General features: G+C 31.1%; 2 protein-coding genes across 9 annotated transcripts in view; one reads left to right on the top strand and one right to left on the bottom strand.

The window, feature by feature from the left end:
* LOC114879648 (soluble guanylate cyclase 89Da-like) overlaps positions 1-11,531 on the bottom strand; it is a 110,003-nt gene extending 98,472 nt beyond the window's left edge. The window contains exon 1 of one of the 3 annotated variants that reach the window (XM_029194752.2): positions 10,753-11,531. In XM_029194752.2, the coding sequence (XP_029050585.2) occupies positions 10,753-10,818 (66 nt within the window). In that variant the 5' untranslated portion in view covers positions 10,819-11,531. The remainder of the gene's footprint in view (positions 1-10,752) is intronic. The other 2 variants (XM_029194749.2, XM_029194750.2) reach the window with 2 other exon arrangements.
* A 3,692-nt stretch (positions 11,532-15,223) lies between these two features.
* LOC114879646 (protein RUFY3) overlaps positions 15,224-18,906 on the top strand; it is a 178,669-nt gene continuing 174,986 nt past the window's right edge. Inside the window, exons 1-2 of one of the 6 annotated variants that reach the window (XM_029194747.2) lie at positions 15,224-15,719; positions 18,721-18,899. In XM_029194747.2, the coding sequence (XP_029050580.1) occupies positions 15,530-15,719; positions 18,721-18,899 (369 nt within the window). In that variant the 5' untranslated portion in view covers positions 15,224-15,529. Of the gene's footprint in view, positions 15,720-16,044; positions 17,847-18,720; positions 18,900-18,906 lie in introns of those variants that run through there. The other 5 variants (XM_029194748.2, XR_003789940.2, XM_029194746.2 and 2 more) reach the window with 5 other exon arrangements.

Here is an 18,906-nt window from a genome sequence, read left to right as displayed (position 1 = left end):
TTTTCTTTAAATACATTAAATATCCTTTTTCACTGAATATCAAAAGCTCGTTATTTACACGCCCTCCACCTACAGAAACTCCCTCGTTTCTTCTGTCATGTTCAAATAATAACATAATTTTTAACAAAAAATACTTCGAAATGCACTAAAAAGTATGAAATAATTTCTACTTCATTTATACAAATACCCAACAGCTATTAATAAAACCTATTTACTTGTTAAATAGTATACTAAATACATTTCAACCTTTTCGGAAACGGCGCAAAATTAAAAACTTTTCTTCTACTAGAAAGATTCTAGTTCAAGCGTCGGCAACCTATCAAATCATTATTGGCAGCATCGTATATTCGGGTATTTTTAATTTTGCGCCGCCTCCGAAAAGGTTGAAATGTATTTAGTATACATTATACGAGTGTTATTAGTATACGAGTAAATAGGTTTTATTAATAGCTGTTGGGTATTTGTATAAATGAAGTAGAAATTATTTCATACTTTTTAGTGCATTTCGAAGTCGGTTGTATTTTTTATTAAAAATTATTTTATTTCACTTTTTAGTGGAACGACCAATATTTGTAGGATGCCGCAAGGTGGTTTACCGTTCTTATTGGTTAATTGCAATAACGATAGTTTTTAAGAATAACAAGTTCCATACAAGTTATCACAATAGTTATTAACAATAACAAACTGCATAAATTTTTGCAAGTGAGATATCACGGAAATATTTTCTATTAGATGCGAAAGGTTTCATCGCAATCGGTATGTACATGCCTTGCAGAGTACATACATACACATGTATACATATAAGAAACGGTAGAGAATCGGCGACTGCATGCTGACTCATCCACCGGTAGAGACACATAGGCATACGTAGAATTCAATGTAGTAGTAACAATAGTTTTTCACGAATATCTCGGAAACTAAAACTTTCCGTTAATTATGCATAATAAAAAAGTTGTTCAGAATCATGTCCCCGACAACATATTAAAAGGTCATTGAAATCATTCAATCTTGACATTAAAAACTTCCTGTATTTTGCAATAACAATGAAAAAATGAAAAATTTTTTTTCAATGGGACCAATCGGACTACATACTCTACAAGATGCAAAAGATTTTGTTCCGATTGGTCCATCCATCGCGGAGTAATCGGTGAACACACAAAAAAAAATACATACTGATCGAATTGAGTAACCTCCTCCTTTTCGAAGTCGGTTAAAAAAGCGATGCCGGCCGCTTCACGGCGCGCCGGCTCGCTTGCCTGCCAATTCTGTAAGCAGCACCATGTGGTTGGCCTCCTATTCATGCAACGGGTGAACTGAAAAATCAAATTAACATTTGACTCGCGTGGTCGATCGCCTAAAGGCGGCCGGAATATTAATATAATCTACCCTAACCTGGACGTATAAATAACAGAAAAAATAAAATACCGTCAACATTAGTACGGATGGCAGACAATCTTTTGGTGCATAATGATTAATACCAATGTTGACGGAATATAATTTTTTTCGTTACTTATATGTCTAGATTAGGGATTAGGTTAGGTTGTATTAACATTCCGGCCGTCTTTAGGCTCTAATGTCCAAATTATTGAAAGTAATAGTTAACTTTGATTTTAAGCTGACCCGTTATATGGACGGTAGATCTGCCATGTGGTGTTGTTGACAGAAACAGTAGATAAGCGAGGGTCGCTTGCCAACGCAAACACAGCCGCGGACGTATACGTATAGATGAAGTTCAATGTAGTAGTTTTCATAGTTTTTGGCGAATATCTCGCAAACTAATCGAATCCGACATATGGCTTAGAAGAAGAAAGTTGCTTAAAATGACGAATTTTACAATATATTTAAGAATCATCGAAATCGGAGGGGGAGTAGCTTTTTTATAAATTCATCAGATGTTCTTACATTTGTGTTCGCCATTGTATGTATGTGTCACTCAGAACAGTACTGGTATAACTCAACTAGCATTCATTTTTATTATTTTTATTAGTAAAATTTATTGATAAGATTATATTTGTAGTAGGTTTCGCTAAGGACGTGTTCTACCACGTCGATCGCTTGCGACTGAATACGTTTTTCGCACGTCGGACAATCCGCCACCGATCTTCTCTTGTTCGCGTGAAATATACGAACGTAAAATATAACGTAAATCGACTATATATTTTGTTGTCAAACTTTGTAAAATAATGATATTCTTTATATAAAATAAATATTAATAACGTTACGTTAATCATATTTAATTGATCCGAGAACATTTCACAAACGTTTGCTTTCCTCGAAAAATCAATACATAATGGAAGTCGCACCACTATTATTCTGACAATGAGTGACACATATGTCTGTCAGACACAAACAAGAATATTGTAAACGTATCACTGTCAGTTGAATTTTGAAAAGAATATACCTATTAGCAGCTTAGGAAAAATTGAAAGAACAAACGATTAAAACGTATAATATGATGATTAAAACTTGTATAATATGTAATAAATTATAAGTGGAACAAGTTTCTTCTAATGCTTTTTGTAGGAAAAATGTTCTGCCGCGTGGTGTAACTAGATTCTTCTCTGTAGAACTTAAATTTTTTAAATCAATTCAAATTATCTGAGAAAATTGGTGCGTTTTGAATGTCTCTTTTTTAATGCAATAACAACTTACATATATTTTATTTGAAAGAGTTCTGTTATTACTGTTTAAACATAAACCATCTTCAAAGTTGAAAAGTTATATTTTCTCAAAAACAAAAGCTGTTGATGAAAATCGAATCAGAATTCGTATTTAGATGTATTAAATATGGTTCTTCAAATTTGATTGATTACACTGTCCAACACTGAACTTGTTTTCCGATTTCCACTATGTAGATGATTGTTATATAATAGTGTTTTGTACGCTGATTACGAATCTGTAAACCGTTTTGCTCCTATACATACAGTTTTTGAGAAATTTGATTTTGAAGAAAAAAACATATTTTTCAGATTTAAACAAATTTTCTGACGTAATTATAAAAGATATTGAAATTCTATTTACATTAAAAGATTCTGTAGACTTTCCTGAATGCAACGATACCTATCTTTAATATAGTATGTAGTACCGCCGAGCAACCGTCCTGACACGGAGCACCACTGTCGCTACTTCGTCTCCCGCGAAGTTATTTCGTTTTCTGGCTTGATAAAAAAATCGATGTTACAACTTTCTCCGGATGGTTTTACCAGATAAAAATCTGCTCTATCGCATGGTATAATTTGATTTTACGCTGAACCTCTACATTTTCAGATAAATTGAAAAATATTCTAAAAAATTGGTGCCAAATCGGGGTCTCTCCGCGTTCAATGATCATTTAAACATACTTAAACGTTTATAATATATTAAAGATAGGTATCGTTGTATTCAGGAAAGTCTACAGAAACTTTTAGTGTAAATAGAATTTCAATATCTTTTATAATTACGTCAGAAAATATGTTTAAATCTGAAAAATATATTTTTTTTTTCAAAATCAAATTTCTCAAAAACTGTACGTGATGGAGCAATTCTGAAACCGGATTCGGTTTCAGTATGAAAAACTCTATAAGAATCACGTAATGGATATTGCAGATCACAGAAAAAGTTGAAATTAGTTATACAGCATAGGGTGTCTAGCGCCTTACAGATACAAAAAATTATTTATATGAAAATTGTACGAAACAAGGGAGAAAATTGTATTACGAAAACAGCATTTTTTTTGTTACATTATTAGTTATCAGAATATGAAGGCCAAGTTCGTTTGTTGTATGTTGTTGTTTCTTCTTCTTTTTTTTAATAAACTAATTTTTTTTCAAATCACTTGACACCGTTCTTTCAGACGAGTTTATTAATCTTTAATATACATGTACACACGACTTTAATTAATTTTTATGAAAGTAACTATATTCAAATAGAAAATATCGATGGGTGTCTTGTTTGCAGCTAAAGTGCCATGTATTAAGCCGGGTATCCACTTGTGTCAAACGCCCGTATCGTATCACCGTTGCGTATCCATTTGAAGAGGCAGGCGCTGCATCGTTGCATGTCACAGTGTGGTACGGCTCGGTCAATGTTTCTTCGTTTCTTGAAAGAAACGGTTCGGCAATAGGACTGGGCCACTAGAGACGAGGAGTTTCAGTTTGCTGCGTGCTGTTCCTTTGATATGGAGGCAACGGACCCATCCGAAAAATTTGTCGGTTCTTTGCCGTTGCATCGACGAAAACGTTAATACCGTTTGCACTTGACATAGCGTTTCGTGCCGTCACTTGGATTTCAAGTTCAATAAATTATCATTTCAATTTATTTGAAATCTTGCAGTATTATTGGACTCATTTCAACAGTAATGAAATTATTTATGAATTTAATCTAATTTAATTTAGACAAATTTTATTGTCTAAATATATTTAAACATATCAATTATCTTCGGTGCTACACTGTACATAAAAAGGTAATGTTAATAATCACCTCTGTGATTATTAAAAAAGGACAATGTTAATTTTCCAGAGATTTTTCCGTTGCCGAGTATCGAAAGTTTGTCTGTTGATCTGTGATACGGATGTAAGCAACAAGTCGATCCGAAAATTGTCGGTTTCTTGCCGTTCAAAGGAAAGGTTCGGAGACCGCTTGGAGCGTAAAAACAACATACTTGATAACCCCGGCGAAGACCCGAAATGCTATGTCAAATGGAAACATGACACTTGAGGCACGGGATAGAATGATCTGGGATAGGATATATCAGTGAGCTAATACTAATGCAACAACTGAACTTTGTTATTTTTCATTTTTTTCTTATAAAACTTTTACCAAGATATTTGTGACGTTTTACTGATTAAAATGATACCAAACACGATATGCTTCCTGTATTGGTTAAAATTCGTCGTAAGCGGTCAATTTTGAATTTTTCTGATTGGGTGTCTTTTGCAAACGCGAGGGTACCTCCTAGTCCGCGTGAAGGTACCGAACTTGCATGATACACAGGTAGTACCAGTCTGATGAAAGCAACAAGGGTAATAAATGATGACCTCTTCGAGTAATAAATGAATTAAGTAAACTCGAACCCCTGGTATAATAACATATTTTTTCCGTATTTTTTAACCGACTTCGAAAAGGAGGAGGTTACTCAATTCGATCAGTATGTATTTTTTTTTTGTGTGTTCACTGATTACTCCGAGATGGATGGACCAATCGGAACGAGACCTATTGCATCTTGTAGGGTATGTCTTCCGGTTGGTCCCGTTGAAAAAAGATTTTTCATTTTTTCATTGTTATTGCAAAATACAGGAAGTTTTTAATGTCAAGATTGGACGATTTCAATGACCTTTTAATATGTTGTCGGGGACATGATTCTAAACAACTTTTTCATTATGGATAATTAACGGAAAGTTTTAGTTTCCGAGATATTCGTGAAAAACTATTGTTACTACTACATTGAATTCTACGTATGCCTACGTGTCTGTACCGGTGTATGAGTCAGCATGCAGTCGCCGATTCTCTACTGTTTCTTATACATACTCTGCAAGGCATGTACCGATTGCGATGAAACCTTTCATATCTAATAGGAGATATTTCCGCGATATCTCACTTGCAAAAATTTATGCAATTTGTTATTGTTAATAACTATTGTAATAACTTGTATGGAACTTGTTATTGTTAAAAACTATGGTTATTGCAATTAACCAATAAGAACGGTAAACGACCTTACGGCATCCTACAAATACTGCTCGTTCCACTAAAAAGTGTGAAATAAAATAATTTAAAAAAAAAACTACAACCGACTTCGAAATGCACTGAAAAGTATGAAATAATTTCTACTTCATTTATACAAATACCCAACAGCTATTAATAAAACCTATTTACTCGTTAAATAGTATACTAAATACATTTCAACCTTTTCGGAGGCGGCGCAAAATTAAAAATACCTAAATATACAATGCTGCCACTAATGATTAGATAGGTTGTCGACGCCTGAATCTTCCTAGCAGAAGAAAAGTTTTTAATTTTGCGCCGCCTCCGAAAAGGTTGAAATGTATTTAGTATACTATTTAACGAGTAAATAGGTTTTATTAATAGCTGTTGGGTATTTGTATAAATGAAGTAGAAATTATTTCATACTTTTTAGTGCATTTCGAAGTCGGTTGTAGTTTTTGTTAAAAATTATTTTATATTTCCCTAAGTTATAAACCGATTCCCAAAATTCCTCCTTTCACTTGCAAATGTAATGAAATTCTACAGTACTAAGCGACGGACTCCTACAATAAAGAAACAGCACGTAGCAAATGGAAACTCCTCGCCTGTAGTGGCCCAGTCCTATTGCCGAACCGTGTCTTTTAAGAAACGAAGAAAAATTGTGCGATCCGTAGCACGCTGTGATGCGCAGCGATGTAGCGCCTGCCTCTTCAAATGGATACGCAACGGTGATACGATACGGGCGTTTGACACAAGGGGATATGTACCCGGCTTTCGACATTGCCTCTTCAAGCATATTTGAAGGATCTGCGCAAATGTCAACCACATTCTATTTGGACAAAGTTTCTTGTGTAGTGTATATATTGACCCTCGAAAATTGGCTGAAGGTAACAACGTGACAAACTAGTAGGTATTTGACATTCGATAGCTATTATTCTATTAATTGTTTGTTTTTCTAAATTAATTATAAATTAATTAACTGTGGCCTTTCCTTGTTTTTAATATTTTGTTGCTTTTCTTTGTAATGAAAACATTTATTTAGTATATTATTTTCCTTTTTTCCGGAACGAAAAATAAGAAATTAGTTAACACAATTTTTTAAATTCATAAACGAGTCTCGAGATGTTCCTTAGCGCAACGTTGGCAACCTTAACACTAACATATGAAAAATGCTTGAAAGGAAATCGTAGCTGGTTATATGGACTACGACAAAGCGAGAAAATAATTCTGAATGTATTGCAAAAATAATTCTGAAAAAAAAAGAAAAGTAATATTTGTGAATTCTTTTTTGCGACTGAAGATATGGTCTAATTTGACTTTTCTTAAAAAATATGATACGTCTAACTTTATGTCGGTAGAAGAAAGCTACGCAATCAATGTGACCCAAAGCCAGCTGTTATATGTACCCAATTTCATCCAACTTTTCCGTATTGCTGTCTTGCTTGCAATTTCGCCACCGACAAAGTTTATATAACATAAGTTACCCTGGTTTTTCTATTGCGGTCGAATTTATTATCAAGAAGAAAAATTAAGGTTAAGAGAAGTCGGACACTATGTATGTCCAAGAAAATGACTATTCCCAAAAGTCAAGTAAAGTAGTGATCCGAGAATGATTTATCTTAATAGTTAACTTGTTCACTTATGCTAGTTAACTAGTTAATTTTTTTTCCGAATAAAGTATGGATCCAAACAAATTATTCATACTCTATTAACCCATGAAGAGAGTCCCAATTTTAATGTAATTGTGTATTTTATATTATCATTTGCTAAATTTGTTCCTTCAAATTCTTGTTCTTGTAAATTATCATTTTTAAAAACTGTTCCTTTAAAAATTATTTTTCCAATATATGAAACTTTCCGTTTAATTAATAATTTTTAAAGGAACAGTTTTTGAAAATGATATATATATATGAACTTTTATTAATCATCTCTTAAACAGCGGAGTCTGAATCAATTGAGATCCAAACTTACAAAACATATATATATATATATATATGTATATAATTAATAAAAGTTCATAATCTTGATCAGGCGGGAAGATTTCGAGATGTAATAATTAATCTTAAAAAATAATCTGAAGCTAAGTGACACAGAATTGGAAACGCTCGGTTTATACTAGAACGATCCTAAGCATAAGGTAAGGATAGTACGGAAATGGTTGCTATATAATTCCAAAAATAATCAACACTCCTCCCTAGTCACTGGATCTAAATTCGATTGGAGTGTTACGGAAGACTTCAAACATTAAAATACGATTTCATAGAATTTCAAATAAGAATCATTTATGAAATAAACTTAATGAAAAATGGAACAATTCAATCACAAATTATTTATGTATAAAACGAAAAATTTATCCAACAGATTATTAAGATGGTTTACATGTAAATAAAAATAAATTTATATAAAATGTGCCAATAATTTTGTGACATAAAAACGGCCAAAACATTGGGTATCCTTTATTATTTCTTAATCTTTAAATGTATTTTCATTGTTTCGTAGAACGCAAACTACATGTCAAATTATTTCTTTATTTAATTATTCTACACATTTCAATCCAATTTTTAGGCGTGCCAATAATTGAATCAATCATTTCAAAAAGGGATCATCTCCGTTCTTTCAAATTTTACAGGAGAAACAATAATGTATTGCATTTAATTACACTTCTAGAAAAATTACAATAATTTTGTATCATTAAAGGGGAATACACAGAATATAGAAATACCTACATAATCATTATTCGCCACACAGGATGCTAACAAAAATTATATTTAACTGAGCGGTAAAATTTGAAAAAGTAGAGATGACCCCCTTTCGAAATGACTGATTCAATTTTACAACTCACTGTGAGTTTTCAAATGTTTACAAAACCCACTTTTTTCTGAGATGTATGATTTACAATATAGTCTATTTAAATATAAATATTATGTTTTCTCATTAGAATAATTACTGTGTTTAAATATTTTTGTAATTCATTTGAGTAATTGAAAGATATTAATTAAGATAAGACAGATAAATTACATATAACATTTTTACATTCATTGCAAATGCTACATATCATATACGGCATTTACTGCATTGCAAATCTTAAAAAATGCTCTCACATAAATTTGTTGAAAAATGCTAGTCAACAGTAGTCAAGAAATCGTCAATGACAGACAAATATAGTATTAGAAAAATAAATAAAAACGTCCTTAAGGACCGGAAGAATGATGCTATTTTTAAAACTTCAAACAATTAAGGTGTTGTACGGAAAGGAAGTCCGAATTCATCCATATTCAGATACTTTGTTTATTGCGTACTATCAAACCATTTCCTTTGGCAAGTACGTGACCGCTTTCACAAATGAGTGATTATTTTGGAACAATATAATAAATCAACATAAATCAACAACTTGCACACTAGTTGATAAACACATCAATACATACTCTACAGTTTTTACTGTACATTTAAAATGGAAAAGTAAGAATTTAATATATTACATCAGTTATAGAGTAATAGTATAAAATTTGCAATTTAATGTAACATATAATCAGTTTGTCGTCTTACTGAAAACAGAAGAATCCAACTATGCGAAAAAAATGTATGAAAGTTATTTAAATAATTAATGTATGCATAACCTAATATTATTCACAGAATTAAGAATTAACATATAAATATTTAAATACCAAGTTAAAATCTGGTATAGAAAGTTTTTTTACGATGCACCAAATGGTGTTTTTTCCTTAGTATGTAATACCATTCAACCTAACCTAATCTTTTTTAGATCACCTATATTCAATAAGGATTTCTTATAGATTTTTTAAAATACGAATCTGTAAAATACGAAAAACCATTTTTTCTCGCAGCTCCTACTTTGAAAAAACAAAAGAAACTGATTTAAAAAATTATCAATTTTGAAGATATTTTGCGGTTATTCAGTCGCCTTTAACAAGAAATTATTCTATAATCGTTCCTAAATAAAATCATTTAGGTTATTATGGTATTAAGAGCATTTAGATATATCGGAATAACAATTAAAATGGAAATTACGTCCAAAACGTACCAATTGTGCGAATATTTTTCAATTTATTTAGAAAATTTAGGTTCTAAAAGGGAATTTACTTACACTACATGATAAAGCAGACATTTCTCTGACAAACAGCATCAAAGAAAACTGTTATTTCTTTTTTATTTTTAATGTAGAAACGAAACAATTTGAGAAAGCGTGTAGAGTTAACAGTGGTACTCAACACTGGCAGCTGCCTCTCATGTATGTCACATTTATTAGTTCCGTCTAGAGTCTAGAGAAACAACTGCAGAAATGAGTACCACTGTTATCTTCGCGTGTTTTACTAACTTTTTCGTTTCTGTATCGCAAACAAAAGCACACGAACAGTTTCCTTTCATATTTTTCGTAGGAAAAATGTCTATTGTATCGCGTGATATAATTACATTATCACCTGAAGCTTTAGTTTTTAAACTAAATTTAAAAATACTGAACATTAGTGGTATAATTTTAGTCTATTTAATTTTTGGACATTAACTAAAATACCAAATGCAAGAAATACAACAAATAGCTAAAAAGCGAATTTTATCTACTTATGTAATTAAAATGTGCTACATTTTCTTTATTTTTAAATATTACTTTAAACAGTGAATAATAAAAAAAACTATATTTATTATTTGTCAAAAGATTTGATCAATACTTGTTCATCTTGTTTTTCATATAAATCAATAATAAAAAAAATACAAAGCTTGAATTTAAAGACACTATAAATTAATATTTTAAACAATGTTGAAAAGAAAACATAACTTGACGTAAATATTTAAATAGAATAGTACCTAATGTTTAATAAGAACAAATATCAGCTATGCTTAAAAGAAATATTCATCTTTAGTTTAATCGACATAAATTGATAATAATTAACCAGATGATACTCGCGCTTGTTGCTCTTTTCGTTATTACTAAAAACTATATATTATGTCAATTTTTCTTAAACAAATGTAGGGAAGATATAAATAAAAAAGAGCTAATTGTGTAAAACACGAAGAATAGAAATAAATAAATGCAGGATAATTAAAATGTACACTCACGCTTTTGTATGTTACGTTACCGACCTGCACGAAGTGCTGTACACTCTCCAATAGCATGCCATACATTGTTCCAGCTGTTTTCGCGGTATTACTTCACAAAATGACGTATACATTCATAAAAATGAGGAAGAGATTCGTATCCGGGAACAGGAAAACAACCTTTCGCGATCTTATCGTAGTTTCGCCGCGAAACGTACCGCATCGTTACGATCAACACGTTGCTCCGGTACTTTCAAGTATTGCGCGCCATTATCAAATAGTGACATGTGTCATTTCGCCGGTTCTTGTTTCTTTACCGTGGCCAGAGAGAGACTGATTCTGCTCGACAGCGCGGCGAACTTTGGGTTTCAACTGTGCTGCAAGGGTAACTCGATCCAGGAAGGGTGGTTGCAATACACGCGCGGACTGCGTGCGCAGACATCACTCCAGTTCCTCAGATCTTTTAACACTCGATCGTGTCAACGGATACTTATCCGCCCAGGAATACTTTTTCCAAAGAAAGTTTAGAATTTATAACGGACATCACTACAACTTGAACTTATTGCAAAGTATACATCTACTTATATTTTACATTCTTCGAGTCATTCTTTGTTGTAAGTATGACAGCTTTAAAGTAGATGCGACTACTACATAACTGAAACCAATGCAATACGAGTATTTATATAAGAAATCGTTTTATTTAACGGTAAAGTAATGTATCCAAACAAATTACACCAACTAGCTTGCAAACTGTTTTGTTTTCTTTCAAAATGGTTTGTCGAATCGCAAAAAGTAGTTTTATTTATTTTTGTAGTATCTAATTAAATATAAACATAGTTAGTCAATACATAATATCATTTATGTTCTTAAAAATATTTCTTTAATGCTTTATCAAATTAACCCTTGAACAGTCTAGACCTAAACTTACAAAACATATACAAAAATATTATCCTAAAATTAAATGCATAATTTGTAAACAAAAGAATTTGATTTCATTGGAAGAATAATTTTTAGAGAAACAGTGTAAAATTTAGAAAACGAAACTAATGTAAAATAAAAAATTACATTACAATTGGGGCTCTCTTCATGGTCCGCCGTCCGATAGTTAAACACAATTCCTTCCATATTTTTATTTTTGGTAACCGGTTATTAATTGTTTTCTATATTAAGCAACGTGTATTGAAAACTATGTTATACTTGAGCTTGTTTTTCATTATAAATGCAATGTATTTATAACTACTCATATAAAAGTGTCACACAGTGATTCATGAAATAATGTATAATACATGTGTAATTTGTATTATTTGTATGCATTGTGAATTCGTATACACTATTAAACACTTTTGAAATTACATTAGTTTAAAGATGTAATTTGAAGTTTACTTTAGTAATTTAATCGTCTTTCAAAAAGAGAAAAAATAAACGTTGATACATTTTGAAGTATTCAATATAAGGTTATATAGAGCAGATACACACATAAATACATATGTATGTCTAATATATTTTAATTGTTAGACACATAAAACTAATTGACTATAAATGTGATAATATGTACCATAAATAAAACGTACAAGTCGTTATATAGGAGACATGCTGTTATCTCTGTTACAAACATACCAATGTTTTTATCGTGTCTGTGCAGCAAACGCGCACTGATTACAATATAAGCATAGTAACTTCTTTTATTGCTTCCATGTGCGGAATTAATTTTATTTGAGAATACAATTTTTTCCTTATGAACAGCATATCAAAACGCTTTTATAATATTTGATTTGAATACAAATTAACAAATTTTATTTTAAAAACAATTAGAGCCGACAGCATTCCTTTCGAATTGCACTCAGAAGGAAACCACCTTCACTAACCCCTCAAATTATAATAAGCTTATAAATATTGATAGATTATGTTAATAAGAGTCTTCCTATATGTATATACTTTTGACGTAGACGGTCAATAATTTTTAAAGATGACTAATAAGGCTAATAATCCATAGAATGAAACTAGCCAGCAGTCAAGGGACGTAGGCAGTGGCAGTTTTAGCAATATTGGCGCCCTGGGCAAGATTATCGTGGCGCCTATTCAGGGGCTCAAAATTTTTAAGCAAAAAGGCAAAGTAATAATATGACACAATGAATCTGTAGTTAGATTGTAAAAATTGTTAAACTACATAGCAGCTTTACTAATCTAAACGGATATAAATGAATAAACGCATACGACACCGGGCCGCGAGGTCTTTTACAGATCTAGTGCCCTGGACAATTGCCCCTCCCCGCTGGCACTGGACGTAGGAGTGCTAGGAAATCTCCAATGTATGTTTCTTCTCTGTTACGTACGGTGCAAGCGAAAAACAAAACTCACATACGGCACCCAATGACATTACTTTGTTTATTGTACTGTACGTAATACCGTTCATTCCATAAAGTTAGTTTCAAGAACTGATGAGTGACACTTAACTAACAGACAATATTACATTTAATGCTAAATTTTCAATAGAGTTTATTGTCTCTATTGTAACAATTGGCTTCGAAGAAGAAGAATGTTCATAAATTAAGTTCCTATTGTTCACTGTTAGATTGCTACTTCAAGATTTTCTTTTTTCTATATGGGTTTAAATGATAGCAGAATAATTTAAATTGCTTTTTTTCATTTACAACACTACATACGTGAGTTCTACATGATATATTGTAATAATTTCGTAATTCATATTTGTTTGAATACACCAAAAAAATTCATTTCAGAAATTTCTTCCATAGTAGATACCGATTTTTACACGTCTTTGTATGTAATATAATAATATAACTGTTCAACTTGTTAGCATTTTATCGTATTTTAAATAATTTTTTCTACAATATCTAAATAATATATACTGTTAATTTATCACCATGTATCACATAGTATTCATGTATGTATATAACTGTGTAATAATGGGCATCCAGTATAAACTGTTGCGTTTCTTAATATCTTGTATTAACAACCCTTTTCTTAGAACTTAACAGAATTACAACGCCATTCTATCACAGTTTAATTTTAGACTTTAGAAAACAGACATAAAGTGCTGGATACTTTATTTGTAAATCAAATTCCCCTGAGTTGCATAAACTGTTTCAAATTTTATATACCTTTTGATAATATTCATTACAATCTATTTTATTCAAACACTCATTGTATTCAATATAGACAATGTATATAATTGTATAGCCTATATTTTAAAATTATCCAATGATACTTATAGCTCTATCAACTTATTCTGCCACTTTCTGTAATTGCTAAAATATTTATTTCTGTGTGCTCTTGATAATTTAATGTAAGTATAACCCCTATCATTGTACTTTTATTTTCTAATGCACTTCTTTCTTGTGTTCTTTTTATTTTGTTCTAAAGAACCGTCTCCTTTAAATAAGCAAATAAATAAATATGATTCAGCTTTGACACTTCTTTTACATTTATTTATATTGTATCTGTATATAAATTGCCAATATTAAACAAAAATATATTTCGTATCAGATAATAAAATATATATTCAAAGTACAAAAACAGACAATTCTTGCGAAAGACTACATAGCTTAAAAGTTAATGCTATTTGCATTAGATGAGATAATGAAAAAACTAAATATTAGTAATGATTAATATTTAAAATTTGGAAGAATGTTTTAGTTAAAATGTGTTGTATTTAAAGAAATGTATTGAATGAAAGCATTTTACTTCTGTTATATTTTGTAATTCCTGTTTTCTCAAAGTTGGTTGTTTCTTATACCATCCTAACAAATAAACACACATATTACTAATATTATTTATGGTTACCTTAATATCTCAGGACATATACATATTACAGTAAAAAAGCAATTGATTGAATGTTTAGTAAATACATTTACTAGTCGATGTATACATTTACACACAAAAGTATCAATTAAATATAAAAATATCTATTATTTCTAACAAATGTATATATTCACTAAACGGTGCATACATTTGTTAGTAAAAGCATAATATCGAAATTAATTTTTTTGCACCTGACATATTACATATCTTTAAACAAATGAAAATAAAAACTTAATAACAGCTTAGTTAATAAATTAATAAATATTCAGTTACATAAAATACAATAAATATGTATTTAAAATATAAATTTATTTAATATCAGTGACTTAACTTATTAATCAATTTATTACAAACTCAAATGCCTTTTATGTTCAAAAAATGAGCCTTTGTTGGTTATGTGATTGGTGTATAACATATGCAATTGCTAGTAAAAATGTTCATCTAAATTTAAATTAACTCATGTTTTTTTACTAATACTTATACTGACGCAGGTACGAAAATGTATGTTAGTAAAAATTTAAATTTCATTACTCGTAAATATTTACATTTACTTATCAAGTTAGTAAATGCATACATTGAATTGTGATTCCACATAATTTATAAAAACATTTTTATTCTGACGATGACGTGCTTACACATATGTATGTATATATATATGTATATACATTATTATCGTACTATCGTACCTATTCATATAGATGTCAGAATGTAAGGGAATTATAAAATAAAGGTTAGGGAATAGGATACTTTGATGTATTTAAAATTATTGTATGCATATACATATATAATAATTCATATCCTTTATTTGCATTAATTTTTAAATTTGCTGTAACGAATATACATTACAAATCTTTCGCATAGCTATATCTGTTGTTAATATTTGGAAGAGTGTCATTCACAACAACTATTTTATGCCCGTCGCGCAAGTTCGAACATAAATGTATAGTCACTCGTTGGCAAGCACAGTGAAAACGTAAACATGGCCGCGGACAGTAGTGAAGGTTTGCCAATATCTCCGTCCGAGAAATCGTTAACGAGTAGTTTAGCGTCAGATGAAAATGAAAAAAGTGCATCGCGATCACCGTCATCCTTTTCAATACGAGAAGACAAATGGCCAGATTTGGTTGTTTCCAGGCCTAGAAAATTGGATGCCTGGTGGTTACCAAGACGTAAGTACACAGCGCGCTAGATGCATGTTTGTGATCGGTTTTTAGCGCGCATTTCAAAATTAAATTTGGTTTGTTCTTTATATTTCATATCCGCATACACCGACTATGTTATCTTTTTTATGAATAAGTGCGGTCAAGCCGGACTCAAAGCACGCTCCTTGATTCAATAAAGCATCGCGGTCCAACAAATACAAATTTTTATTAACTATAATATACCTTGAATGAATTCCTCAAATATCGATTTATCATAAAAAAATAAGTTTTTCATAAATAAAATAAGTTTAATTATATTATTAAATATAAATTTAATTTAATTAATAGAAGTATATGACCCTTATCCAAAATCTGACAGACACACAAAAGTCGTGATATAAGCACACTCAATGGAGCGTGCTAAAAACACCTACTTGTGAATTAAAATTCCGTCATATGGTTATTAGGAATGTTAGAAAAATATAGAATAAAGTGGGTATTTTTTCTGTCATGAAATATTATAATAGTATATGAGTACAGTGATGAGTATTATAGCTTTGCTTAGTGGCAAAACAATAACGTAAACAAATGGCATAACTGTTTGTAGTACACAGTAAAATTAACTGTAAATATTTATTTAATTTAGTAATTGTGTAATTATTATAATTCAACCGGCAATGTTTTATACTTATGAAATTTCTTGAAGAATGCAAAACATTACTCTTAAATATTAATGGAATCGGTAGATTTAGATTAAATACACGTTACGTATTTGATTGAATTTAGTTAAAATTTTAACAAAGATACATATTCGAGAGTTACAAAATAAAAGACTATGATAAAATTTCTTAAATAAGAGTAATTGTATATTTGCAAAAAAGCTTCAAAGCTTACATTAGTAAGGAACACGTTTGTGAAACATAACCTTATGAATACGTAATGTATGTTATGATTTTATTGACAAACGGAGTTTATTAACATACAAACATTGTTTATTTGTACAAACACAGTCGAAACAACATATGTGAGTAATTTTTTACATTTGTTAATATGTATCTAAGTGATGTTGTTTTTCCATTATATTTTATTCTTTACATCCTATAGTACCGACGTAGTTAAGTAATTGATAGATGGCAGTAGGTCTAGCACGTAGCTTCAGCACGTGTATTGATTATCGTAGGTGGAGGTAACATCGGCGGGAGAATCAATATTACTCTTCGCCGGCGTTCTGTCGTCATTTTCATCGTGAAATTTTTTGTGTGCAAACGACACATAGTTTTCTTTGGCAGTGTATAAATTTCTATACTGTGCCATTGTTAACAATCCAACCAGTGCAACATTGAGCTACAATGTAGCATCGTTGCAGTGTAAACGATCGTTTTTTCGCTTCAGCTGAAATTTCTTTTCATCGCTTTTATCGTAATATCTATATTTAAGTTTTCACCTACTACGAGTAAGTGCTTCTGCGATTCTACAACATTCTGTATCGGACAAGTTATTTGGAAAAGTAACTTGTCGAAATAAATTACTACAATACTTTGCAAAAAGTGATTTATAATAGACAACAAATAAAACGAAAGCGTTAATTCAATACGGAATACCCGAATTACTAAGAAGACGAGTTGTACAGTCAGCTGATCGAAATTACCGGAGGCAACATAGATTAAAGTGATCGTTTAACAAGGGAGTGCAAATTAACGGAAATTAAAAATTGTCAAAAATAATCATCAGAGGAATCAGTAATTTATTATTTAAAAGCTGCAATCGTTTTTCTCAATAAAATTGAATACTGCAAAATTAATCGATAGCGCCTTCGCTGAAGCGATCGATACGAAAAAGAAGCTTAAGTAACATAAAATAGGAAAAGCTCTGTACTGAGAGCTATCATCTACAGCAATTATTAAGAACGGTTTTCTATGCGGCAAGAATCTCAGAACGGTCTGAAGATCAGACCACCGGGTGATCACGGCGGTGTACATCACGGCGGATTCATGTTCGAAGAAGACATGGCTGGCGCCCAAGATACAATATACCTGTGCAATTTTCGAGTGTCTGTAGATGGCGAATGGCTCTGCTTGAAAGAGCTTCAGGATGTTGATTTCTCGTTACAAGATTCGATGCAACGAACGCCGTCGCCACCGCTCGCTCTTAGTGGTATAAACCATCATCATCATCATCATCATCATTATCATCATCATCATCATGATCATCAGCGTCAGCATCAGCTTCCTAATCAGCGAGAGCTTCGCGATATAATGCCGCCAAGTCCACCACCATTGCAGCACGTCTCTCGCTTGTGTCTGTACTCGATGTTCTTGCATTACTCGCTGAATTTTATTTCTATTGATTTGTTTCTTCGAATTTAAGTTTAAGCTTTGTGCTAATCTATCCTTCTGATTGCAAACCATTCAGCATTGATTTGATGTGTTTGATTCGTAGTATGTATGACGTTTCCATTGTGTTTAAGTTCTTTATTAGTTCCTTATTCCAAAATAACGTTACTTTAAGTTTATACAAAATTTATTCCAATTTCAATATTTATTATTATAACCTACGTTATCAAAATTATCAGAATCGAAACATTCTTTTTACAGTTGGTTATTGTTGAAATTTTACGATATAATAATACGATATTTTAGAACTATTTCTTACTTGAAAGTACTTAAAAAATGTTTCTACTATCTTGATTAAAATATTGTGAGTCTAAAGGATACTATAATTAATTAATCTGCTACATAACATCTTAATTACTGTTTGCCAATGAACTTCCCATTGATATGTCTTCTTAAAATTTCTATACACAGAGTTGAATACATTTCTACGTTACCATTTTTTATTCTTTATTAGCACAGCTGTCCTTTATAACATTATATTCAATCATTATTCATGTTTATATCATGATATTTGTGATCCTTGAGAAATTGATCAGGTCTATAGTTGAGTGAATTATATAATTGAGTGAAAAGTTATAAAATGGGTTTTCATGTTGTTATTATTTCAACTGCATGAACAACCTGTTGTTTTGCAGCACGGGATCCAGTCATCATCGAAAGGAGTAATCTCGTTAACATTTCGAAATTAATTGTAAAAGAATTGATCGAAACGTCTTTGAAATATGGTCGCATGCTCGATTCCGATCATATGCCGTTGCAACATTTCTTTATTGTTCTTGAACATGTACTTAGGCACGGTTTGCGACCTAAAAAGGTAATTG

The sequence above is a fragment of the Osmia bicornis genome, chromosome 7 (genome assembly GCF_907164935.1).
Source record: "Osmia bicornis bicornis chromosome 7, iOsmBic2.1, whole genome shotgun sequence".
Classification (NCBI taxonomy): Eukaryota; Metazoa; Arthropoda; class Insecta; order Hymenoptera; family Megachilidae; genus Osmia; species Osmia bicornis.
Note: the sequence above shows the minus strand (reverse complement) of the source record. Positions and strands in the feature narration are given on the sequence as shown.